The sequence below is a fragment of the Chiloscyllium plagiosum genome, chromosome 34, assembly GCF_004010195.1.
Source record: "Chiloscyllium plagiosum isolate BGI_BamShark_2017 chromosome 34, ASM401019v2, whole genome shotgun sequence".
Taxonomy (NCBI): Eukaryota; Metazoa; Chordata; class Chondrichthyes; order Orectolobiformes; family Hemiscylliidae; genus Chiloscyllium; species Chiloscyllium plagiosum.
Window position 1 is genome coordinate 29,450,861 of NC_057743.1, and position 26,969 is coordinate 29,477,829.

Consider the following 26,969-nt stretch of genomic DNA (forward strand, 5'->3'; position numbering starts at 1 on the left):
TTATTGGTCAGAGTATTGAGTACAGGAGTTGGGAAGTCATGTTGCGGCTGTACAGGACATTGGTTAGGCCACTGTTGGAATATTGCGTGCAATTCTGGTTTCCTTCCTATCGGAAAGATGTTGTGAAACTTGAAAGGGTTCAGAAAAGATTTACAAGGATATTGCCAAGGTTGGAGGATCTGAACTACAGGGAGAGGCTAAACAGGCTGAGGCTGTTTTCCCTGGAGCGTCGGAGGATGAGGGGTGACCTTATAGAGGTTTACAAAATTATGAGAGGCATGGATAGGATAAATAGACAAAAGTCTTTTCCCTGGGGTCGGGGAGTCCAGAACTGGAGGGCATAGATTTAGGGTGAGAGGGGAAAGGTATAAAAGAGACCAAAGGGGCAACTTTTTCACGCAGAGGGTGGTACGTGTATAGAATGAGCTGCCAGAGGATGTGGAGGAGTTTGGTACAATTGCAACATTTAAGAGGTATTTGGATGGGTATATGAATAGGAAGGGTTTGGAGGGATATGGGCTGGGTGCTGGCAGGTGGGACTAGATTGGGTTGGGATATCTGGTCGGCATGGATAGGTTGGACCGAAGGGTCTGTTTCCATGCTGTACATCTCTATGACTCTATATCATTACATTACCTTTCTGAACCCGGTGTTACTTCATAAAAAATAACTCAATCATGCTGGTTAAACATTGTCTGCCTTTACTAAATTATTGCAAGCTTTCCATAATTTATCTACATTGATTCAAGGGATTGTCAATGTAGTCCTGAATGACTTAAAGTCTCTCTCAGGTTAAATGTGAAATGGACATGCCTGCAGACTCATGTCCTTCAGGAGAAGAAATCTGCTTTTCTCACCTGCTCTGGCCTACCAGGAACTCCAGGCTCACAGCAACATGGTTGACTTTCAACTGCCCTCTGAAATGGCCTAGTTAGCCACACAGTTGTAACAATCACTACGAAGTTTGAACAAAGAAATGAAACTGATCAGACCATCTGGCACCCAGCTAGGCACAATGGTAAAAGACAATGGCAGAAATAGCCTTGTCAACCCTGCAAAGTCCTCCTTACTAACATTTGGGATTAGAGTCAAATATGGAGGAGCTGTCTCACAGACAGGTCAAGCAACAGCCTGATATAGCCATATGCACGAAATCCTACCTGACAGACAAAGTTCCAGATACCATCACCACTATTCCTGGATATGTCTTGTCCCACAATTGGTCAGGCCCAGTAGAAATGAAGGCACAGTGGTACAGTTAGGAAGGAATTTCCCTGGGAGTCCTCAGCATTGACTCTGGACACCATTAAGTCAAACACAGTTTCAAGTTAAACATAGGTAAGGAAACCGTGTTGACGTGTTGAACAATAACTGGAGGAAACACAGTCGTAGGGCATAAAATGTACTCTGGGTTGGGAATTTCAATGTCCACCAGCCAACTGTGTTTCTGCAACAGCACTACTCATCGAGCTGGTCAGGTCTGAAAGGGTCTGCAGCAAGTGGTGAGGGAACCAATAAAAGAGAAAAACATACTTGATCTCATCCTTACCACTTTGCCTGGTGCAAATGTATGTGTTCATGTTCACATCCACTGAGTTCTTGCAGAGACAAAGTCCTACCTTTACATTTAGAATACACTACTTTGTGTTGTGTGGCACTATCATAATCCTAAATGAGACAGAATTTGAACAAACCTTGTAACTCAAGACTGGAAATCTATGATGTATTGTGGACCAACAGCAGCAGAATTTTATTCCAGCACAAATCTGCAACTTCATAAACCAGCATATCCCCAATTCAACCACTACCACCAAGCCAATGGATCAATCTTGGATAAATGGAGAGTGTAGGAGGGCATGCTAGGAGCAGCTCAGGCATAGCTAAAAATGAGGTGTCATCCTGATGCAGCTACCAAACATAACTATCTACATGCCAAACAGTAAGTAACAAACAGAGCTAAGTGATCCCACAATTAACTGATCATATCTAAGCGCTGCAGTCCACAAATATCCCCATCTTCAAGGATAAAAAAGCCCAACACAACAATCTTGCTAAGTAGATGTAGGTCTCCTCCAGTGGTCCCCATCATTACAGAAATCAGCCAATTTGTTTCACTCTACATGATATCAAGGAACAGTTAGGTGCACTGAATACTGCAAAAGCTATAGATCCTGACAACATTCTGGCAATAGTACTGAAGACTTGTGCTCCAGAACTTGCTGTTTCTCCACCCAAGCTCTTCCAGTACAGCTGCAGCACTGGCACCTGACTGTGAAAAATTGCCCAAATATGTCCCGTACATATAAAAACAGGACAAATCCAACCCAGCCAATTACTGTGCCATCAGTCTATTCTTGATTATCAGTCAAGTGATAGAAGGTGTCATCAAGCTCTCAAGCAGCACCGGCTCATCAATAACCTACTCACTAAAGCCCAGTTTAGGTTTCACTAAGGCCAATCAGTTCCTGATCTCATTACAGTCTTGTTTCAAAATTGGACAAAAGAGCTGAATTCCAGAGGGAATATGAGACTGTTAGCCCTGTCAACTGAGTGTAGACTCGAGTCCTACCAAAACTGGAATCAATGGGAAACAGAGGGCAAACTCTTCGCTGGTTGAATCATACCTGGCACATAGGAAAATGGTTGTCATCTCAGCTCCATGACATCTCTGCAAGAGTTCCTCAGGTTGGTATCTATGCCCAATCAACTTCAGCTGCTTTATCAACGACCTCCTGTCCCTCATAAGGACAAAAGTAAGGACATTCAGTGATATTTGCACAATGTTCAGCACCACTTCTCAGATAATGAAACAGCCTATGTTCAAATGCAACAAATTTGTACAATATCCAGTCTTGGATTGACCAGTGGCAAGTAACATTCAAGCCACAAAATGTTAGGCAATGACCATTTCCAATAAGAGATGATTTAACCCTTGACATTTAATGGCATTATCATCACTGAATCTTCCACTATCAACATCCTGGGAGATTTTCATTCACCAGAAGCTCAAATGGGACTCACCATATACAGTGGCTACAGGGCATGTCAGAGGTTAGAAATACCACTGCAAGTAACTCACTTCCTGAATCCCCAAACCCTTGTCCACTATCTACAAGGCACAAGTCAGGAGTACGAGCGAGTACTCTCCACTTGACTTGATGCATGCAGCTCCAAAAACATTCAAACAACTTGATACCATTCAGGACAAAGCAGCCCACTTGATTGGCACCACATCCAGAATCATCCACACCCTTCACTGCCAATGCTCAGTCACAGCAGTGTATACTATCTACAAGAAATTCACCAAAGATCCTTAGACAGCACCTTCCAAACCCACGACCACTTCCACCTAGAAGGACAAGGGCAGCAGTTACCTGGCAACACCATCACCTGCAAGTTTTCCTCCAAGCCATTCACTATCCTGACTTGGAAATATATGACCGTTCTTTCACTGTTGCTGAGTCAAAGTCCTGGAATTCCCTAAGGGCTTTGTGGGTCAACCTACAGGATATGGACGACAATGGTTCAAGAAAGCAGCTCAGCACCATATTCACTGAAAAAACAAGATGATGGTCTTATTCTTAAACCCACTTTCCAACAAGGGAATCGCATATACAATTTTCCAGTCCTTTTGTACAGCTTTTGTATCTAAGGAGGTGTTGAAGATTAGGGATGCCCAGTGGCTTATAACTTCCATCCTTACCCTCAGATACATCTGATCTGATGCTCATGAGTTTCAGCTTTAAGTGCCGTTCACCTTGCCAATATTCTGAATGTACTCCAACAGACTCTTGATCCATTAGACCTACCTTATTCCTCAGGTTCAAATTCAGAAATGCCTCCTTCCCCACTGGGCTGGAAACATGCTGGTCTTGAAATACACCTGAATGCACTTCAGAAACTCTTTCCCCTCTTTGCCCTTCACAATATCGGTGCCCCAGCGTTTATTTACATAATTGAAGTCTCCCATTCTAACTATAATTTATGAACTTCACTAGAGTTTCCTTTCAAATTTGATTCCCTTTACCTTTTCCACGCAATTTTTGGCATTTAGAACACATCCAGCAGTACAATGATGCCTTCCCTGCATTGCTTCACACTGCTATATACATGTACTGTAATTCGATTTTAGACCTTACTGCATCCGTCTTACTCTGACTGAACATAATACCTTACCATTTTTTTACTTAAGTGTTATCTGTCTTCCTATTCTTTGTGCACCTGTTTTTCCTTTCTTATATTACACCCGGTTTTCGTGTCCTCTGCCAACTTAGTTTCAATCCTTACGAAAGGCAAAGGATCATTTAAGGATATTGGTCCCGGCTCTTTTGAGCTATATCCAATCTGTATATGTTCAGCTTCTCTCTGAAGCAGTCACAATGTTCCCAGACTCTCAAGCGTTCCAGCCTACACCATTTCTCCAGCCAGGCATGTACCTGCTCTACCCTCTTACTTCCATACTCACGAGTATAATGAGGTACTTTACAGACAGCTGACTTCCCAGAATCCATTTGCATTCAATATACCAAAGGTGAACATCATAAAGCATTTCACATGATAAATTGATGTTAGAGTGCTTGGCAAATGCAGAACACGGCAGATTCCACTAATAAGAATGCAACAATGTTTTTTCAGTGATTTTGTTTAAGAGATCAATGTTTGCTGGGGCAATGGGGGAATCTACCTTATCCCTTCTAAAGAGTGCTATGCAACATTTAACAACTATGTGATTGAACAATTGAGGCTCAATACCTTCTCCAAATGAAACTTATTGCAATGCAACATTCTGCGAACCCTTTACTACAGATTCAGCTCATTGTGCGCTTGAGCCCCGATGTGGATTATGAATCTATGATCTTCAGAATAAAATTGCCATAAACTGTGTCAAATTCCACCACATTTTACACTCCCACATTTAACAGACCTCTATAATCAATTTTACAATTTGTGCAGAGAAGTTCACTGTCACTTGCTTATGATTTGTAACATAAACCTACAAATGCTTTAAAGAGCTTGTTGACAGTCTGCACACACTATGTATTTGCCCTGTCTTCTCACTAATATGTCATTGAATATTAGTGTTTTGCTTTGGGCCTGCAGAGGGCCTCAGTGTGTGACTACCAGGTTGTTCATGGAACTCTGGGAAAGTGTAATCTTTGCCAAAATGGACATGCCCAAACCTGCCCAGAAAGTTCATATCACCCTTAATCTGCTGCTACCTTATCCATCTGTTCATGTTGGTGTCCAGGGACTCAGATGAATGAAACATTACTACACACCTGAGCCCAAATCAACCTTGATTGGAAGCATATGAATAAATCCATAGCCAGCCCCCTGTCAAAACTGTAATCTCCAATCACAATGATTCAATTGTTCTTTACATCTCTGATCCATTCCAAACTATGAAGCCAATGCACACTCCTTCAGCCCTTAAATTGTTAATGTTGCCAACTCCACTACTTTCCTTGTAAAAAGAGACTTGTCCAATCTCTGTATTTGTCAAGATATTTGTCTTTTGAAGTATCTCATAAGATGTTGCCTCACTGATAAAATTAATAAGTGACTAAAATTATAAGAACAATGAAAAAGTCGAATGACAGCCTATTCTGATAGAAACATACAAACATGAATTTGAAGCAGGAGTAGGCCATTCCAGCCCTTGAGCTTGCTTCACCATTTAATAGGTTTATGGCTGGCCTGATTTTGGCATCTCCTTTCCTATCTACTCCAAAATGGATGTGCCCTTGTCAGTTAAGAATCTATCTAAATTGGCCTTAAAATATTTAATGCAGTAACCTTCGTTTTGGTTCAGAATCCCAAAATCACTTGTGCGGTTACCCCTCAGACAAGATGAAAACTAGTATGTACAAACTGGAAAAATAAACAATTGATACAACACCTTAGCAGAAAGCCATAAAAAATAAAGGAAAAAGGAGCAGCAGTAGCTCACAGCCCCTCAAGCCTACTCCACCATTCAACAAGATCATGGCTTAAATGCCCAAAGTCTCAAGTCCTCTTTTGTGCAGCTCATCATTCCCCTCAACTCCTTGATATTTCAAAAATCTACCTTCCTCCTCTTTAAAAAAAACTTTCATGAGCTAGCCTCCACAACTTTATTTGACCATGAACCAGTTTCATAAACAAACTCAATTCTGTCTTCACCTAAAGTACATAACACAAACATGTATTCAAGGGAGTATCTTGGATGTTTTATGCTTTTCCTGGGCTAATGGCACTGAGGACAATTAACTCATCTGCAGAATGAATCCAGAAATTCTAATCTCTTTAGCTTGATTTTAAATGCTGTGCTGATGTTATTCACTGAACATTAGCATGCTCTGGGAATACACTCATTGCTTTATTACTGAGCACAAGGGAAAGCAGCATAAATCTCAGAAGTATGCCCACTCCACTGCACAGTGGACAAGAGCAGGCAAGTTATGCTGCATTTGTACATGACACTAGTTTGACCTCAGCTGGGGTTGTGTATAGAGTTTGCTCACAACACTTTAGGAAGACTGAACATGGTGGACAGATTGCATCATATTACAACAGTTCCAGAGATAGAAGCTTCAGTTATGAAGACAGATTGGAGAATTTGGGACACAGCTCCTTGTAGAGGAGAAGGCTAAGATGAACTTTGATGTAGATTTTCAAAATGATAAGCAGTCTAGACAGGATAGACAGAGAGAAACTGTTCCCAATTGTAAAAGGATTAAGAATGAGAGGACACATTTAAAGTGATTTGCAAAAGCAGTAAGGGTGATGCATCAAATAAAACGTAGTGTAGGATGTTCAAACGAGGCATTTAAGAGGGAAGAGAGACATTTATTTAAATAGAATTAATGTACACATTTACAGGGAGAAGGCAGGATATGTTACTAAGTCATGATGCAAATTCAGAGAGCCAGCCCAAATATGATGGGTCAAATGTCTTCCTTCTGTGAATAATTATTCTGCATTATCCAGCAGCCCCAAAAGCAACAACATGATACTGCTGAATTTATTGCTGCATACAACTCAAAAATTTCCAATTAACCCCATCTTTAAATTCCCCTAGTCTTCCACTGCAAACTACACTATAGTACTTCTATGAATAAAAAACAATCCCTGCAATGACTGAACTTGTCCTGGTCCAGATCAGGTCACATTTACAGAAGTACAATAGATAAAGGTCAAAAAGCACATAAATGTAAAAAGCATAACAATGTTAAGTTTACAAAACAGTTTGTTCACTGCAATAAATCTAATTACTAGTTAATATTTGAAAAAATATGAATAGTGTATGTAATTCAGAGGGATGATGTCCTTTAAAAACTCAGTGTATCACATGAGAGGCCAGTGTATTCTTACCATTAGGCAATGGATGCAACGGTCCAAAGGAAATGGTTTATTTGCATAATAGGTAGAGCAAATAAGTCTTAATAATGTTACAGCTTGCACAAGGAAGCCCAGGGGGGAATCTGAAGGAGTTAATGAGGTCCTCAGATTTCTAACTGGGTCTACGTGCGACATGTGTCATATTATCTTTGAACATTTATACTATATTAAGACTAATTTCTGATGTTGTATTGTAATAAAAAAAAACTACAAATGGAGATGAAAAAAAACTACAGAAAGATTGCATTGCGCATTTTATAGATATTGGCAGGAAATTTGGCTTGATGAACTAAGGGAAAGCAGTTGAAAGCATGACTCAATTAAGCTTATTGACAAAAGTCCACGGATTCTTTGTATTTGTTTGTGATGAGGTTAGAGGGTGCAGGGGAGAGGAGGTTAGGAGGACAGTCTACACTGTCTTTTTAAAATTCCTAAAACTCCCTGAAGGCATTTCACTTAAGTAGAAATTAAAAATGTGAGATGTATAATGAGCTGATTGGATAATAGTGTAAAATGGACAATATCAAAGTCAAAATGATTCCTTCAATCTATAGCTGTCAATTTAATACAGACGTTATATGGTGCTGCCTTAATAAGAACCAAACAAACATTATCGCAATGGAAAATATCTCCCTATAACATCACATCTGGTGCTCTTTCCAATGGCGAAAACACGAATATTCATTGACATGCCCATCATGACCTTTGATTCAACAACACACAAGCAACATTATGAGAAAATTACCATTGATCCATTAGGACTCTTCCTTTGATCATGTTCTTTTCATAATATCACCAGTTTAAAAACTGGTGAAATATTATGATGCATTGTTTCAAATTAAGGAAAGTGAGATAGCTTTCCCAAGCAATTTGTTCAGTGTGAGAAAGCTCTCAGATCTCAGAAGTGCACTTTAAGTGAGAAAATATTCAAGGAAGAAATGTATTTACCACTCCCATTACCCCTCCTCCCCATTCCCCCTGAAGAAAAGTCAGCTAGATGACAACAGGTTGGATCCCTCCACCACATTAACCAATTTAGTCTACTACAATGTGTAATTGAAGGAACCTTGCCCCTCTTTCAGGGACAGGTCCCTTCCCTGGGATCTGCCAGCCAATCAGACTGGGATTGCAGAAAGAAGCTACAAGGGGATTACATATGCCACAGAAAGATGGGTCTTAGGATTTTAAAACACACAAAAAAAGAGAAACTCAGCAGGTCTGGCAACATCTGTGGATAAAATAAACCAGAGTTAGCATTTTGAGTCCAATGAGACCCCCTTCAGAACTGATAACAGACGGGAAAAAGTATTTAGGCTGATGACAGGGTTGGAAATGAGTTGTGTGGGGGGTGGGGGGGGGGGGGGGGGGAGGAGTGGCAAGAGTGAGTGGAAAGTTGAAGAGGGACACCAAAGATAACACCAGGCAAAGGGACTGAGACAGGAAGCCAGAAAAAAGCTACATAAATGATAATGCAGACTATGGAGTGAGTGACAATGGGTTGGTTGATTCTGCTGAAAACAACCCATGTCATTACAGGTCCAAGGGTGTGGGGATAGTAATAATTGTGGAAGGAGGAAGTCATGCTCTAAAATTGTTAAACTTGATGTTGAATCCTGAAGACTGTAATGTCCCCAAGTGGAAGAAGAAGTGTTGCTCTTCCAGTCTGTGTTGAGGATTTCAGGGTTTATGGTGGAGAAGGATCCTATAGCTCAGGAAGCAGATCTCCAAGGTAGGCAAGTTCTACTTGGCAAGCAACATGAGGGAAGGGGGGGTGGAATCTTAAGGTGTTGCACATGATGTATTCAGGGCCTCCTGAAATGAGATGCCTCCTCTTCTTCCTGCCATTGTTCTTAAAGTAATTTGAAAATAGCTGCCCAAGATTGCTTGTGACCAGGATTTATATTTAACATGTCTGGTCACTGCATTCATTCCATTTGCAGAATTCAGTAAATACAGATGACTCCAGTCTGTACCTCTATGTGCCTTTGTATATGTCATACAATTGACCCTTAAAAGGGGCTCTCACATGCTGGTGGCGTGACATTGATATGTCATGTAAAGTTATATGTCCATTCCCTTGATTGATCACTGCTGGCAAACATGACAGATTGCCCTCACTGTGTCTGTGCTAAATGGCAAGGCAAGACAGAAGGACTGTGAGTCTGTAAGTTTTGAATTAAACAGCAGTGCAAAAAAAAAAGGCAAGGCAAGACAGAGATGCTGTGAACAAGCAAGCACAAAAAGTGACTAAGTGCGAAGATGACACACAAAGAATCTTAAGTGCATGAGATGCATTCCAATGCATGAGCTGTCTGCTGGCCCCTGTGCACAAAGCAATCTGGCAGCAACATTGCAATGAGAGTTGGAGAGCTCCAAAGTGCAGCATTAAAGTGGTGGACTGTATCATAAATGAGTTATAGATGTGATGAGACTGGTGCGTGTCCAAGGCTAACCTCAATGGATGGGGAATGTGGACTGTCGTCAAGCATGGAGCATGCTCAGCAATGTTAGGGATTGCTGGCTAAAATGGAAGCCAGGAGGGGCAAAAAGCATATTGGAGCACGAGGTACCAGGTCTGACTTATCAGGAATTGTTGTTTAGTTTCTCTCCACTTATGTGTGAGAATACAAACTTAAATATAAATAAAGTGAGAATGGGTAATAATGAGACGTAAATACATGTAAATAGGACCCATTAGTGAGATTCTTGTTTCTTATTAAAACTCTGGATGAAAAATAGGATTTTCTTTTCCCCAGTGAGAATCTCAATTTTCCGATCTTGCTATATTTTCTCAACTGACTCATCACTGCCCACATTGTTCATGAGCTTGGAGGAGTCCACCCCTGGGGTCAAGTGAAGTTATTTATTCCATGCAGAAAGTGAGGAAAGATACAAAAGACCTTGAACCTCCTCACCGGAAGGAATGGGGAAATTGGTAAGTGGCAAGGTGTTACAAATTGGCCCCTCTCAAACACATTTGACTTCTGCTCAACACCGAATTGTCCATTAATAAACTCATTCCCAATGAAGAAAAAAATATAGTCTGGTCCAGAGCTATGATACAGAAAACATGGGTACTGAAATTTACTGATGGCTTCCCAAACAGCCAGAATTTATCTATCCCTGTTCCCACTGGAACACATTGAATGCATTACTGCCTACCAAGGAGAAGGGTTGCTGACTGATTTCCCTTTTATCCATCACTATATTGCAATTTCCAGTCCATGAGGAAAGTAGCTCAAGGCACCAGGAAGTAGAAACTATGATGCGGAGTATGCTAAGGAGGTCGCATCTTTCTCTAATCATCATTTGCGTATTTACCTTGGTGTGGGCTTTGACTGTTGTCTCCCAGTATGCTAATCTCAAGAATTTTGGAATTACCCTTCCACACTAATTGCCCGACTACCCCTCATGGGGTACTCTGGAAATGCAGTAATTTTGCAGTCAGGCTTTCTTAGAGCCTGTTTTGCACTGGAGATCGGCCCAAACCCAATTTCATCCAGCTTTTATAAGTCCTGCCCTACCAAAATAATGCCAATACAGATAGTTTTGCTATAACACATGTTTCGTTAACACAGATTCACTTTAACACTATTGACAAATTGGGGACACTGTTTCTAAAGTGTGAAATTTTAAAAAACATGTTGGCTGTAATGAGAGTACATTGCAATACTTTAAGCGCTGGCTCTGAAGCGCAATTTTTCTATAATGCAGGGTTGCACAAGAACGCAACCATTGGATTACAGAAGAACTACCTGTATTAGGTCATAGGTAAGTTTTATCTATAAAGTATCTAAAAGTTGAAGTCTCACATTATAATTAATTTTTTGGGAGGTCATGTCCCCAAGGCAAGCAATGAATAGTTTACTGTGGGATGTACACAGAGGCTTCCCTCCAACACTTGATCTCTAAGAAACACGTGGAAGATAAACTGACAGACACCACAGCTCACAAGAAAATTACTGATTGTCATTCTTTTTCAAACACATCCAGAAGTGCTCTTAGACAAAACGGAGTGTTTATTTTTCCCATCATTAATTCACCCATTTTTTTTCACCTATTAGCCACCATCACTAAATAACCAATGTTTTCTATTTATTAATTTACATGCAAAGCCCATTAAGGGCAATGCAGACCATCAAAGGTGAGCGATGGGTAGGGAGAAGGGGAGGGGCCTAAATCAATTTATTCATTAAATAAAAAGAAAACAAACAAAATGGATCGATCAGTAGCCATAGTCCCATAATTGGATACTGATCTCTTTTCAATAGTTTGCTTTAAGTTTACCAGAAACAATATATGTCACCCTCTAACCTCTACCCATAGCAATTCTCTCCAATAACATTTGTTGCTTGAACCTTGTAAATGTTGAAAATGTTCAATGCATGGAAAATCGATAGTTTCCAGGGACAATAACTGTGCAGCCAGAAAGAGGCAGGAAAACCTAATTTGCCTGCTATTGTTTTCGAATAAGTAAAACTGGCACCTTTAATAAAAAACGGTCAGAAAGAGATTTCAAAATTTCACGTGCATTGGGTAAATTTTAACTTGCAGTCAGGTTTGCACTGTAAAGTTAATTGTCAACTCTGTTCTGAAGAAGAGTCTGTCTCTCTCTCGACAGATGCTGCCAGATCTACGAAGTTTCTCTAGCATTCACCGTGGTTTTTTTCTACAACTTTTATCACTCTTATGTAATAAATGTCCCAAAACATTTTACAAATGTATTATAAAACAAAACATGGCAACAAGCTGGAGTTTTTTTTTTAGTTTTTAACTGGAATATTTCCTGCTCGAACAGGTGAGAAATAGACAATGGCAGCCAGCTTGTGTAAATTTGGACAACTCATGGCAGCCCATCAGAACTTAAGACAATGTAGGGGCAGGCTGCTTTGATGTAAATTTTCTTTGTGGATTGAAAGCACATTCTTGTTTCTTCTGGTCCCAAAAAATGCAAGCAAAATAAACTTGTCTTTAAGGTCTCTTCTGACAAGCCATTTTGGGTAGTAAAACTACAACAGCTTCCTTGCTCCAACGAGAGTTAAAATTGCCAGTGAGGCCCAAATATATCACAGTTCTAAATATGCATATTTAACCAGGGCCCCTTGTGTTGGAGGGATGCAGGTGTCTAAACTACATGTAAAACCATTTATGGTGGAACATTGGCAGCTATTGGGAGCACCCAATGGAATTTGATTTTGTCATATTTTCTAAGCCTGTTCAAAGATATTATTTCACACCACTGGAGCAGGTGGGATTTGAATTGGGTTTCCTGGTTCAGAGGTAGGTCAATGGATTTTAATTGCTCATCCATCCAAACTCGTCCAGGTTTAAGTGCTAATTTTAGATACGTTTAACTGCTAACCCAGAGATTGTATGGTTACCTTTGATGTAACATTGAGCTCAGTGATGCAACATCTGTTTGTCTTCAATTGTTTTACAGATAAATTAGCAAATCAGATAATCTGGTCTGATTTTTCTTTGCAAATTGCCAGCTTTTCATGTCATTTAACAAACAAAAGCATGAAAAGCCGGAATTTCATAAAGGCAATGTACACTGGGGCAGTTTCCAATAACCCATCGCTCAAACATAAGTCAAGCTGTGCAACTTTTAATACACTTGACTTTACAAAAACCTTGTTATTTTACAGGTACAACCAATTTGAATGGGCTGGGAAAGCGATGGGCAGGACCACAATCCAGAATTATTGTTAGCTCCAAATTTGAATTAAATAATTGTGTGGTATTGTGTGGTGTGGACTGTTAAAACCTACATAATTTTGAATATCTCTGAAAATTCCAACCTCTCTAAGCTCTCTAAATAACTCAAATCCCTCATCCATTCTGGTAAACAAATTTACGACTGAACTGTTTACATAACAATAGTGGTTACTCATGGATTATGTTGCACTTTTGGATATTCTGAGGCATGAAATACATAACGTAAATTTCCTTCTCATGCACATTTTCCACTGGTCTTCTTCATTTTCTGCCTCTACCACACAGAAGAACACATACAGCAGACGTTTGGGATTTGCAAGATTCCTTCGAAGCCTCAGATTACTCTAACATAGAACTTTATTAGCATTCCTTCACTGTCACTGGATTGAAATTCCAGAAACCCCTTCCTAAAAGAACTCTGGAACGTACTCAAAGATTGCAGTCACTCAGGAAGGCAATTCACACTAACTTTTTCAACAGTAACAAAGGATGGATAACAGATCTCGCCTTTTATCAATGCTGACATCCCATGTAAAAATATACATGAATTTCCAGGCGACCACTTGCAGAATCCTTGCATGCAATGCAGGAAGGATATTATATAGCCCTTCATTGCTTGCATGGCATTCAAACACACTTTCCTAAATGTACTATTCAGGACCTTTGTATTTCTTTCTATTCTGTCACGGAAAATGACTTTGCAGAGATACTTTATGAATAAGCTACATGCTAAGACATTTCAAATCGGACATTATGGAAAATACAATATATTTTAGCATGTTGTACTTTTAGATGTCTCAATCCAATTACATGTGACAATTATATGCAATCAGAGACAATTATATAGCCCAAAGGGTTCTCTATATTACCAGCCCATTTGTACGCTATACCTGAAAGGCCTAAAACAGTGATCTTTCACCAGTGCAACGTTGTGGTGGTGGCTGCCCCATGCATTAGTGCAACCCTCCGCATATAGTCCTGATCTTGGTATGTATCAGTTTGCAACACTCAGTCAAGGACAACTCTTTGAAGTGGAACATCAGCAAATTTCAGCCAGATCAAAGAGTATCTTTCACGGAATTAACTGCCCTCTTGGAATAAGGGATGTTTGTGCATCTGGGAAACAGCTGCAGCTCTCTCCAGACCTTCTTTGCAAAGGCACATTCCAGAAGAAGGCGTACATCATCTCCTCACCACCACAGCTTTCAGGTGGGCAGCTTGCAGCAGCACAGACTCCAGGTGTGCATGAATAATCTGACAGAGAATGTCCTCTCACCACACCAAGGTACATTTTGGTGCTGTTTAAAACTTCTGGCAATGAGACATTCAACTAAATAACTTCGAAAGCACGCTCAGGAAACCATCTGATAGAATCAATCATCTCCTTTCCCTGCCAGGCCTTTGAAGCTGAACTCCATCTGAAGGACTTGTGGTCAAAGATGTTTTATTATGCAAACATTTCCAGAATGAATAGGTGACAAAATGGAGACAAACTACTTGGTGCATTCTGCAGTTTTGTGGCCAGATTTATTATTCCATAATGCTGGGGACAGGGAGAACCTCAGATACTATGACACCTGGTGTCTGCATACCATAGATTTGCGGACAGCTTGATACAACCTCACATGAAGTAGTCCATCAGGATGTGGATGATGTGGATAGATTTCTCCCCCATCTATTCCAGGTTTGGACACAAATCATTTTTGACCTCTACAATAAAGGAGAAGATGGCTTTGGTGACCCTGCAATACAAGTTCAGGGAATGGGCCAAGTACAGCAATACGGAGAGCACTTCACAACTGACGGCAGGTTTTCATCCATGATGGATAGTGAAAGTCGCTCTCACATTACCTTAGCAATACACCCCATCCAGTTTTTAGCATACATTTTGGCCTCTCTGAACAATATCCCCCGCACCTTCAGGGTAATATGAACTGACAGCGAAAGGATCACGGGATTGGTTGGCCCAGTTCCCAAAAACATTGCCTCACTCTTTCCTTTATTTATCTTAGCTCCTGAGGCCTGTTCAAACTGGTTGTAGATGCTCAGGAGTTTGCAAACTAACAATGGATCCGAGCAGAACATGGCGACACTGTCCATATAGATGGAAGCTTTGTCCCACAAGCCTCTGCTGCCAGGGATAGTCACCCTCGTAATTCTCCCTGATCGACTTGGAAAAAGGCTCTGTACAATACAGCAGGAGAGAAGGTACTACTCTCTCTCTTGCTGTAACCTAGAACCATAGAACATAAGTTATAAAGTCCCGACAGTTCAGAAAGAGGCCATTCGATTCATCAAGTCTGCATCGACTCTCCGAAGAGCAGCCCACCCTATCCCTGTAACCCCACATTTACCAAGGCTAACCCATCTGACATGCACATCCTGGGACACTGTGGACAATTTACCATAGCTACTCTCCCTTTGGACTTAGAGGAAACTGGAGCGCCTGACAGAAACACACACTGACACAGTGAGAACATGCAAACTCCACGCAGTCACCCTAAGCTTGAATTAAACATGGGTCCCTGGCACTGTGAGGCAGCAGTGCTAACTACAAATGTCAGAGAATCCGATGTACTGCCTATACAACACCAAACAACCGATCATGGACCAAAGGTTACCTTGGAGGCTGTTAAGACAGTGAGCAAGTCTTGCTGGCTTCTCACCGAAAGATCTTCCATGATATCAACCATCACTTTTGTAGCAGGAGCAGATACTGCAGGTTTTCTAGAGGAACATTTCCATCCATCTCTCACTCTGAACACCTTTGAGAATGAAAAACCTTTTAATATTCGAATTACTGCTTCCTTCCACTGTGTTGGAGACTTCAAGAGTTCTCGAGTTCCTCAGTGTTTTCTCAGATCAACAGTTTCACATTCAGTTTCCATCTCGTGCTGGCATCCTGCTAGTCTTCCTATTGGCGACACTCAGTTAGTTGGATGCTATGGTCAGAGAAGAACACCGGATTAACATCAGTGGATATGACCATGAATTCTCAGGACACAAACAAGAAATCTATCCTGGAATGGACAGACTGGTCCAGCCATGACCAGTCTTAGTGACCCAGGTGTATGTAAGCTGTGCTCTTTTGCAGATTGTTCAAGATAGTACACAACTTGATATAGTTTTCTATTTCCATTGAGATTTTGGATTCGGGGTTCCGTTTCCTGTAGGCCCTTCCTGATCATCCAGCCATGGATCAATGATGCAGACAAAGTCATCACCAGATTGGACATTGCCAGCAGCAATTGCATCCAGTAAAAGATGGCCAACAGCCAGCACATCCACATTTATTAATATTAGAGCAGCGTTTTGTTACATTATGTCTGCTACAAGGCAGCACCTATCCTCAACTTCTTAACTAGAGTTGAAGTCAACTCCCTGCACAAGAATACCCAGGCTGAAGAAACAGCAGTCATTTCTTTGAGACCAAATCGATATAGTTGCTGAGGTGTGGTATCTCACCCTCCTGCCGGAACAGAAGGTTAGGCTTGACAGTAAATAAATCCAAGAACCTCAGATGCTGGAAACCTGAAACTAAGATAGAAATTCATCAGAATGGGTTATGTAACCAAAGGTGGAATGCAACATGCCATGGCTTTAATGCTATGCACATTTACAGTCTCAATTAAAATCAAATTTTATAAAAGGTGTTTCACCCCCCAATTAGGAATCCAAAAAGCCAGACCTGATCCAGCCTTGGTGTGAACAAATAGCACACTTGGAGGGCTAAGATACCAGCCCTGTTCTGTCCTGTGAGTGAGCAATGTCTCATCCATGTGACATAGGGGAAGCAGGCAGCTAGGATGTTTTGGCTTGACCTCAGATGTTCCTGACATTCCTGACATGCCCCTTGACATGCATGTTGCTGCTCCCAGTGACACGGAACTGTGTGTGCTGATTTCATCACTGCAGCTGGCATCCCTCTGACAGTGTTTCTTGGGCCCTTCAGTGCTTGGGGGTTTAATCAGCTGGGAGCTCTTCATTTCCTTTAACTCCTTGGTGCATTGCTACTTTCTTTTGTTGGTGGCAGCTTTCTTGTCCACCCTTATCCAAGGAGGTGCTGGTGACTGTTTAGGCCACCTGCTGCTGCTTGCTGATCACTTAGCAGCTTTTCTCACCCTTAGTATTTTTCTCTTCAGGTTTTTCCTTTCCATTGCTTGCTCCACCCTTCTTTTTCAGTTGCCGTCTCCTCTTGCACTTACTCTGCTTCATCTGAAGGAAGCCGAGGGGTTTCATCAATTTCTGAAGTGTTTTTTGTCCCCAGTGACCTTCTTGGAGAGTAGCATGTGAGTCTTCTTCATGGCAGCTTTGTTTTTAGTTCCAACTTTGATCAAGTGCAGAAGTAGTGCTATGTTTGAGGAAATTCTTGTAAAGGTGGCCAACTAACCCATAGGCTTAAGCACTTACTCCCTTTGCAATTCTTTGCATTCCTGCTTGCAGTAGATTGTGGTTATATATCCAGTTTTGGGCTGCTCTGCATAACCACAACTTCCTCATATAGACAAGTTGGAAGGACGGTGGAGTATGGATCAACTAGTGTCCACCTTTAAGTTCACCCTTATAGCAGCCTCCTGGTAGATTGCCAACTTGGCCAAACAGCAAGGGTTGCTGGGTACAATGGCCAAGTAAAACACTGAAATCACAAAATGCACACACCAAACACAGTGCAAACAGAGGAGAGAGATGCTAATGATGGCAGCATGATGCAAAAGGCAACAATTATCCTGAACACACATACTTGCAACAACTTATTCACTGAACAAAGGAGGGCCCAGAAAGGAAGACACTGGGTTCTGCTACATAAAGAAACAAATAATGGCAAGCTATTCAAATGATTAACACTGTTTCAAACTATTAAGTGTGTTTCTCTGATTGGCCAGAAATATATAAAAAGTTTCAGAAACGTACAAAAACAGACTTCCCCTGCGACCACCCTCTTGAATTTTGTGAAGTCTTCTGAGGGGCCAAGCATGGCAAGATGTGGAGACCAGACCAGCTGACCATTGAGAGAGAGAGAGAGAGAGAGAGAGAGAGAGAGAGTGAGTGAGTGTGAGAGTGTGTGAGTGCGTGAGAGAGAGAAAAGAGAACTCCGAGGCAAACCAGAAAGAGCGCAACTGCATAAATCTACAAGAGATTTGGGAAGTATTGTAATCTTAAGGGGCCAAATAGCATTAAAGATAGTAAGTTTAGTATTAAAAGGTTATTATAAAACTAGACAAAACCCTGATCTTTTAATAAAGGCAAAATACTGTATACCCTGGAAATGTGAAACAAAAGAGAATGCTGGAGAAACTCAGATCTGGTAGCACCTATAGTGAGTGAAACAGGGTTAACATTTTTGAGTCTGGTATTACTCTTCTTCAGAACTGTTCCGAAGAAAAGTTGGAAAGACAAAACCGTAAACAACAACAGGCAATTCAGCCTCTTCGAGCTTATGCTCGAAACGTTGACTCTCCTGCTCCTCAGATGCTGTCTGACCGATTGTGCTTTTCCAACACCACACTTTTTGACTCTGATCTCCAGCATCTGCGGTCTTCACTTTCTCCTAATTCAGCCTGCTCCACCATTTAATACAATCATGGCTGATCTCATCTCACCCTCAACTCCATTTACCTGTCCATTCTCCTTAACTCTTCATTCCATAACTAATTAAAAATCTACCTATGTCCTCCTTAAATCAAATCAATGTCCCAGAATTCACCACACACTGGGGTAGTAAATTCCAGATTCACGACTCTAAGAAAAAGCGATTTCTCTTCATCTTCTGCGATTTCTTATCCAAAACCATGACCTCTCATTCCAGATTGCTCCACCTGAGGAAACATCCTCTCTACATCTACTTTATCAGTACCCTTTAGCATCTGATTTTCAATTTGGTTTCCTCACATTCTCCTAGAATCTAGAGAGTATGGTCCTAAACTGCTCAATCTCTGTCCATGTCCAAAGACCTGATGAAGAAGCAACGCTCCAAAAGCTGGTGCTTCCAAATAAACCTATTGGACTATAACCTGGTGTTGTGTTATTTTTAACAATCTCTCTCCTCAAAACAAATCTCTCATCTCAAGAATCAAATTCGTGAACTAGTGATTAGTGAACCGCTTCCAGTGCAACTACATCCTTCCAAGTAAGGGAAATAAATTGTAAGCAACATGCCAGATACAGTCTCACTAATGCCTTGTACAGTTACAGCAACATGCCCCTACTTTTATATTTTATTCCTTTAGAAATAATTGGCAAAATTCTATTTGCCTTAATACCTGCTGAATCTGCATATTAGTTTCCTGTGATTCATACACAAGGACCAGGTCCCTCTCTTGAAGTACTCTGAAGTTTTTCTCCATTTAGACAATAAGTTGCCCTTCTATTCCATTGACAACAATGAATAACAGCAAATTTACCCATATTAACATTTTGGTCCATTCAACCAGCATATCGATATCCATTTGTAAATGTCTTATTTCTTTATTGCAACTTACTTTCTCACCTCTTTTAGTATCATCCACAAGCTTGTCTGTAGTACTTTCTATCCCTCCATCCAAATCATTAATATGGATTGTAAGTAGTTGGGGCTCCAAGGATTGAACCCTGTGGCACCCAATCCGTTACATCTTGCCAATCCAGATAAGTAGGAGAAAGTGACGACTGCAGATGTTGGAGATCAGAGCTGAAAATGTGTTGCTGGAAAAGCGCAGCAGGTCAGGCAGCATCCAAGGAGCAGGAGAATCAAACGTCAATTCTCCTGCTCCTTGGATGCTGCCTGACCTGCTGTGCTTTTCCAGCAACACATTTTCAACCCAGGTAAGTATCCATTTATCCTGATTGGCTCACTAACAAAAAACAAATCTTCTATCTAAGGGAATCAATTTATTGCAAACAACGTGATATCATCTTGATTTTAACCTTTTGTACAACACCTTATCAACTGCCTTCTGGAAGTCCGGATACGCTATGTCTAAAGGTTCCCCATTTTCCACCTAGCTTGTTATATCTTTGAAGAACTTGCAAATTAATCAAAACAATTTAGCCTTCATAAAACCATGCTGACTCGAATGGATTGTTTTGACTTTCCAAATGTCTTGTTATTACTTTCTTAATAGTGGGTTTTAACAGTTTACTAATGGCACATGTTAAACTAACTGGTTCTATAGTCTCCTATTTTCTGCTTACCACCCTTTTTGAATAACAGCTTTATATTAGTATTTTTCCAATCCACTGAAACCTTTTCCATATACAGGGAATTTTGAAGTATTATAACCATAGGATCCATTATCTCTGCTCCCACCTCCTTTAAGATCCAAGGATGCAGGCCAACAGGACCTGGGGACTTGTCTGCCTTCAATCTCAATAGTTTGCTCAGTACATTTTCCCTAGCAATGATGACGGTTTTAAACTTCCTCCTTTTCTATAATCTGTGCATTGCATTACATGTTACTATTAGGATATTACTAGTGTTCTCCATCTTGAAAACTGAAGCAAAACGTTGATTTAGTGATTCTATCATTTCTGGGTTCCTCACTATTGAACCCCCCCCCCCCCCCCATCTCATCCTCCAATGGACTAACATTCACTTTAGTTGCTCTCTTCACTTTTGTATACTCATTGAAGCTTTTGACTTGCAATATTTGCCAGATTTGAAATGTTAACTCTGTTCCCCTCTTCACAGCTGCTGCCAGACTTGCTGAATTTCTGCAACATCCTTTGTATTTGTTTCATCCTGATCTTTTGATTGCTCATCCAGATGCCAGAGGGTATGCATGGTTTCAAAGTAATAGCACTAAAATAGTATCCGCTTCACGAAATACACCTGGTTCTTTGGGATATATTCATCAAACCTCTTCACTATCATTGTGGCAGCATTACATAACCCCTGGCTGCTGCTGAAATGTTGGGTGGATACAGTATTGGCCTTAGGCATAACTCAACATTGACACCCACCAATCGCAGTCAGGTGGTTGGTCCAACACAAGACTAGGAATTCACACCATTGTAGCCCACAGAGTGGGTCTCAGTCAGTTCTGGAAGTCAATTGAAATCAGTCAGCGCCTTGCTTGACTTTTGTTTAGGCGCTGTTGCAAAATCAATCACAATTAGTTAGGAAGGGTGACACACTAAATTCGGGCTAAGGCATGCACGATGAAAAATTTGAGGTCTCCTGACTACAATAGTACAAACAACAATAATGACATCATTACTGAGGCAGATTTCATAGTGGTTGTAGAGGTGAGGGGATGCATTTGCAAGGCCACATCCTACTAACTGCCTCATGCCAAAGTAATCATATAGAACTTGCTTGCCAACCTTACATGACTAAATATTATAACATTCTAATTTCTTTATCAATGCACTACAGTACTTCCAAACCAGAAGGCTATTAACAATGATACAATGGATTTAGACACTCTTATGCTAGCTGCTTAATGAACACTTGCACTCAGAAGGATTGGGCAGCAATTCCATTCCAGGAGTTCAAGGTTTCAGTTGCTCACCTTCTCATTTCTTTCTCCTTGCTATGGCCAGTCAAACAGATGGGGCAACAGGATTCTCAGCCATTGTTGTATTTCCACGGTTAAAGAGTGATATCAATTGCACAGAAATAACATTAAGAGAGTCCGTTCACCAAACAACAATGTTCATGAACAGAAAAGGATTCCACTCTTAACATTCAACTCAGTTGTGATCATAACAGCCACATTTTGATAGTACGTGCAACATAGCTAGGAAACTGCCTTGACTCCTTTCATGACCCTTGGCTCATATAAGGATGGTTCGCTGTAGGTAAAGGTTACCCTCTCCAAACTGAACCCATGTTTCCTCTAAGAAATCTTCAGACCTCCGCAGGGCAACAATACTTGGACCAGTCAGGCAGAACCATTCAAGAGTCCAGATGATCTCCGGAATCTGATTTCCCAAAGAGGAGAGTGTTGGATGAAGAGGAAAGGTAGAGAGACAGGAATTCTAAGATAGAAGATGAGGAAAACAGGGCAATTTGGTGGACAGCCCAAAAGGACCAGGACAATCTAATAGGTAATCACTTCCAGAATTACTGAGCTGGATGGAGACTTTCTATTTGCAAATTTTATCATTAGTGGTTTTCTTTAGATTCGCTGCTTGGTTACTAGAGGCAACCTCACAGCTAAGGGGCATTTCCTGGCTTGAAGCAGCTGAAATGGTGTCCAACTGACCTTTAAATAACGCGCCAGAGCCTTCAACTTGGAAGGTGTCAACCATAGTAAGAAAATCTGATTTGTTCATCATGTGATTCATACTGTAACTTGTGCAATGTTTTGCTTGCATAAATAATAAGATGAAAAATGTACGAATACCCAGTGGGCTAGAACTAGACCCTTCAAATTCAGATTTGGTATCATCTACTCAGTACTTAACTGATTTATTTTGCCATGCAGTTTTTAAACAATATTAAATATCATGTCTCAAGGAAAAATGTTTGTTGAACACGGTTCAATGAAGCTGGTGCTCTTTTGAGAGAGAGAGAGAGAGAGAGAGAGAGAGAGAGAGAGAGAGACTTACAAACACTGGATGACAGCTTACCAAATGACTCAAATTCCTTACTTTAGCTGCCTGAAACTTTGTGAACAAATGTTTGTAACTTGATAAAAAAAAATGCAATAAAGCAGATCTCAGTTCTGTTTTTAAATACTAACTTTGAAGCGACTTTTAAAACATGCAGAACATCATGCCATTATAATCCACAAACTTTCATAAGCACTCAAAATAATTTTCTTTGGACAGTTTATTTGCGATTTGAGTAGCATATCAATTATCAATACAGTTTTCAATTCTCAGAGTTTATTTTGCCCCAATTCTCAGTGCTTGTTCTCATCATTTCATTTGATCAGTATAAATATGTATGAATATATATGTATTAGGAACAGTCAATCTACTGGAGACAATACCATCCAATGATATGCTCTTTCTGTTGCTTTTGAACATAACTTTTCAGGCTGGATGCTCCATCAGGTCCATAAAGAAATTCTGGGTAAGCAGGATCATTAAATATCAATCCATCAACATTTGCAGTGAGTTCCTAGGACAGCCATAATATATTAAAATGTTTAGTTGCATGGTGAAGTTTGAGAATCACTGCCTTGAAGTAAGCTCTAAATTCCAATCAGATAGGAATAGAAGTAAATTCAGACAAATAATAATGAAATAATTCAATTTAATTAACATATAGTTATTTCCTAATGTTTAATAAATAAATAGACAAATATGGATTACAAGGTTTAACAAATTGACAGGATGGGAAGAAATTGATTTAAGCCAAAAGCCTTATAGTTCAACCATGTGCAGAGAAAAGTATCTTGGATCAATCCAGTTTCAATCAATAGAATGTGGTCAGCAGTTTCAAAAATAACATAACATTTCAAATATGCAGATCAGATGCCTGGAACAGAACGCAAACAAATAGTTTTTTTTTCTGTTCCCTGAACTTTTCCCCCTTCATTTCCCAAAGGTGCCTACTCTCACTGGCATAGGATTCTAAAGGTCTTCAGGACTTCGAAGTGGGAATTTTTCATGCCAGCAGAGCTATTCATTCATGTAGCACTTCATAGTCTAAACTCAGCTATTTGTCTACACATTCAACCACGAATCATGGATCCCAATCTGGTACTGGAATTCTGGATTAATTTGCTACCTTCAGGCCAGGAGTGCTGAAGCCAAATGTATAATTCATTGCTGCACATCCTGTGACTTACAGGGCAACAGAGACTGGATAATGTAACCGCAAAAATCACCTCAGCACATATGGCAATTCCACATTAGGAAGTACACTTAACAAGTGTGCCATCTGGAAAGTACAGGAAGAACTGTAAATATGCATTGCTTCAGACATAACGATATGTACAGTTCCTATTCACGAAGGGTTAAACTTCCTTTCAGAATTCTAGACACTGAACATTAAGCCTTGAGTGAATGAAGTACAACAACATATCAAGTCAATACCAATGTTTCTGAAAAATCTTCTCCATACAAGTTCTTTTAATCCTTTCATCCTCATTTCTACAGAAACAGTAACTCCTCAACATTTAAAAAGAACGTCACTTGCTTACTACTGTACCTGAAGTGTGTTTTTTTAACTCCACAGGGATCTGGTGAGCAGGAGTGGCCTGCTATTGTGAAACCACATTATTTACTGCAGCCCAGCGTGTAGCGTCCCTGTCTCCACGGCAACGGCATCTGGTGCCGTGGAGAAGATTAGGTGGAAGTGTGGCAGAGGCTTTTCCGGACATGGAGGATGGGCTTGGGTGGAGACTGAGTAAACTCGAAAAGAATAGCATTCATATCCATAAATCAGTTTAGTTAATAGCAGACAAGCGCAAACAGACATGAGAGGGGGAATGGGTCAATGCTATGATACTTGGTAGATCTGCCAATATAGTTTGGATTGGCGAGGGGCAACAATACCATCTGCAACTCAATGACATCATTCATGCACAGACAGAAAAGTTACTTAAAGCTATATCGCAGTTTGCCCCAGTATGAGTTGTTTCAGGAATTGAGATACAGATCAGGAATTGAGATACAGATCAGGAATGTTCCAGGCTTGATTTAGAACATAGGACAGCACAGCACAGCACAGGTCCTTTGGCCCACTATGTTGTGCTGAACTTTTATCTTAATCTAAGATCATCTTAACCTACGCACCCCTCAATTTACTGCCATCCATGCGCTTGTCCAGCAGTCGCTTAAATTTGTTGTGTTAACTGGTCTCAGCCAGCGTATAACAATCAGCCTCTTTGTTCATGAATAATGCAAAAAGGATAAATTTTCAAAGATACCTATTCTAGGGTTGTTATCCAGTAAGACCTGCTAGTAGTATGAGTGTATATATAGTGATTGTAACAAGGTCAGCGAGGTGGACCTCATAGAATATGAGTTCTCTGATTGGATCAAATTAATAACCCTAAACAGGGAGCCTTGGCTGACAGATAAGAACAAGTGTGTCAGACATCCTGTTCACTCTGAAAGCTGGCTCTGAGGGAGTTGGATCAGTGCTGGGACTCTCCATGTGTAAATAAAGGGTCACTTAGTGACAGAAACCAGCTTCTGTGGAGTCTTTTCAGTGATGACAAGAGAAAAGCACACTCCTGAAGGAGTTTGCTTGCAACAATAATCTGAGTTGGGATAAGTATTTCTGGCATTATTCCGTCATTTGGAAAGCTTGACCCGTTCTATCCCGGGCCCAGTGTGTGGAAATAATTTTTTTTCTTTGGGCAAATGATATTGAGGCAGATGGGAAGCAATGAGTAATTCTCCGGACAGCTTGTGAACCTGCAGCTTTTTCAGTTATTAGGAGCCTAACTTTTCCGGAGGCAAGAGATCCTGTCAAGAGTTCATGGATTTTGTTAAAGAATATTACAACCCTAAGCACCCTCTAATATTGAGACACAGTTGGTTTTACTCAGCAATTCAAGGAGCACAGGAACCTGTATCGGGATTTTTGACCAGGTTAAGATGACTGGCAGTGGCTTGGTTTAACTCTTAATGGGATGCTGAGAGAACATTTGATATGAGAATGTAAACATACAAAAACACCAACTTGCTGAAACCCAACTGGATTTCAAACAGGCACTGTAACTGGCTTAATCATTGGAAAATGCAGCAAGTGGAGCATATGAGTTGCAGAGTATTCCAATGGAAGTGGAAGCCAGTTCAGAGTGATCTTTGGGAACACCACTTGAGTGAAGGCAATTACATAGCCTCACTTAGGACATACAGTTAGTTCTTCTATAACACGATGATTGTGTTCTTGTGCAACCCCACATTATAGAAAAATCTCACTTTAGAAGAAACGCTTAAAGTGTTGACACTGTAATTGCTTTACAGCCAACACACATTTTAAATGTTTGTGCTTTAGAAATAGCATCCACAATTCATCAATTGCATTAATTGAATTTGCGTTGGCGAAACGCGTGTTATAACAGAATGACCTGTATCCTGAACAGAGACACTCTAGGTCAGCCTGCAGCAAAACAACAAAACTAAGCCAAGCATCTGCCTAACAGTTAATTTTCTTCAGGATCCAGTTGGCAAGTCATTGTAGTTGCTGCCCAACTGTAGACCCGAGACAGCAAAAGAATCTCGCTAGACCTAATGTGAATAAGAGAAGTATTAGGTCAGTATCCAGGAGAGTGCACACCCTGGAAACTCCACCTATACCTGGTTTGGAACAGTTAAATTGTTTAACAATATTCCAATCAGAACCAATCAAAATAAACATCTTGTTAAATGGTCACCTGGTTCAAATGGAGGTCAATACTGGTGTGGCTGTTTCAGTGATTGCAGAACCAATCTTTAACAGAATTCACTCTGGACTCCAACTGTTAAGTTTGCATAAGACGTCAGTTAGACTGAGAACCTATACCAGAGATGCCCTACAGATGATGGATATAACTTCTATTCCAGACTCTTAAAGGCTGCACAGTCCCCAGGTGGAAAACAAGTGGAGTGGGGATGGCCAGCTCACATGCAGCAGGGCCAGCCATTGGACTGGAGGCCAGAGTGATGTGGGGACAACCAGCTGCCTGCAGGCTGATGCAGAGCAGGGATGGTCAATGGGCTGGAGGCCCGAGCAAATCGGGGAGAACAGCAAGCAGACTGGATGCTTGAGCAGAGCGGGCACGGCCAGTGAATTGGAGGCCCGAGTGGAGCAGGCCTGTGGTTAGGCTGGAGATTGGTGCAAGCAGTCAGTGGCTTGCAATCTGGGCAGACAACTGGTGGAAGCCCCCTGCACTGATCTACTGAAAGACTGTGATACTTCGTTTTTAACTTTATTCTCATTTTTCTAACTTATACAATAAAACCTAAGTAATGTAACTTTTTCCCTTTATTTCTGTATTTTGTAT

At 40.8% G+C, this 26,969-nt stretch overlaps 1 protein-coding gene across 11 annotated transcripts in view; it reads right to left on the bottom strand.

The window, feature by feature from the left end:
* Nucleotides 1-26,969, bottom strand: part of tp73 (tumor protein p73) — a 234,365-nt gene that overhangs the window by 140,119 nt on the left and 67,277 nt on the right. For 2 of the 11 annotated variants that reach the window (XM_043676033.1, XM_043676032.1), the window contains exon 1: nucleotides 2,625-2,721. The exons of the other annotated variants lie outside the window; for them this stretch is intronic. In XM_043676033.1, the coding sequence (XP_043531968.1) occupies nucleotides 2,625-2,650 (26 nt within the window). In that variant the 5' untranslated portion in view covers nucleotides 2,651-2,721. Of the gene's footprint in view, nucleotides 1-2,624; nucleotides 2,722-26,969 lie in introns of those variants that run through there. 11 annotated transcript variants of the gene reach the window in all.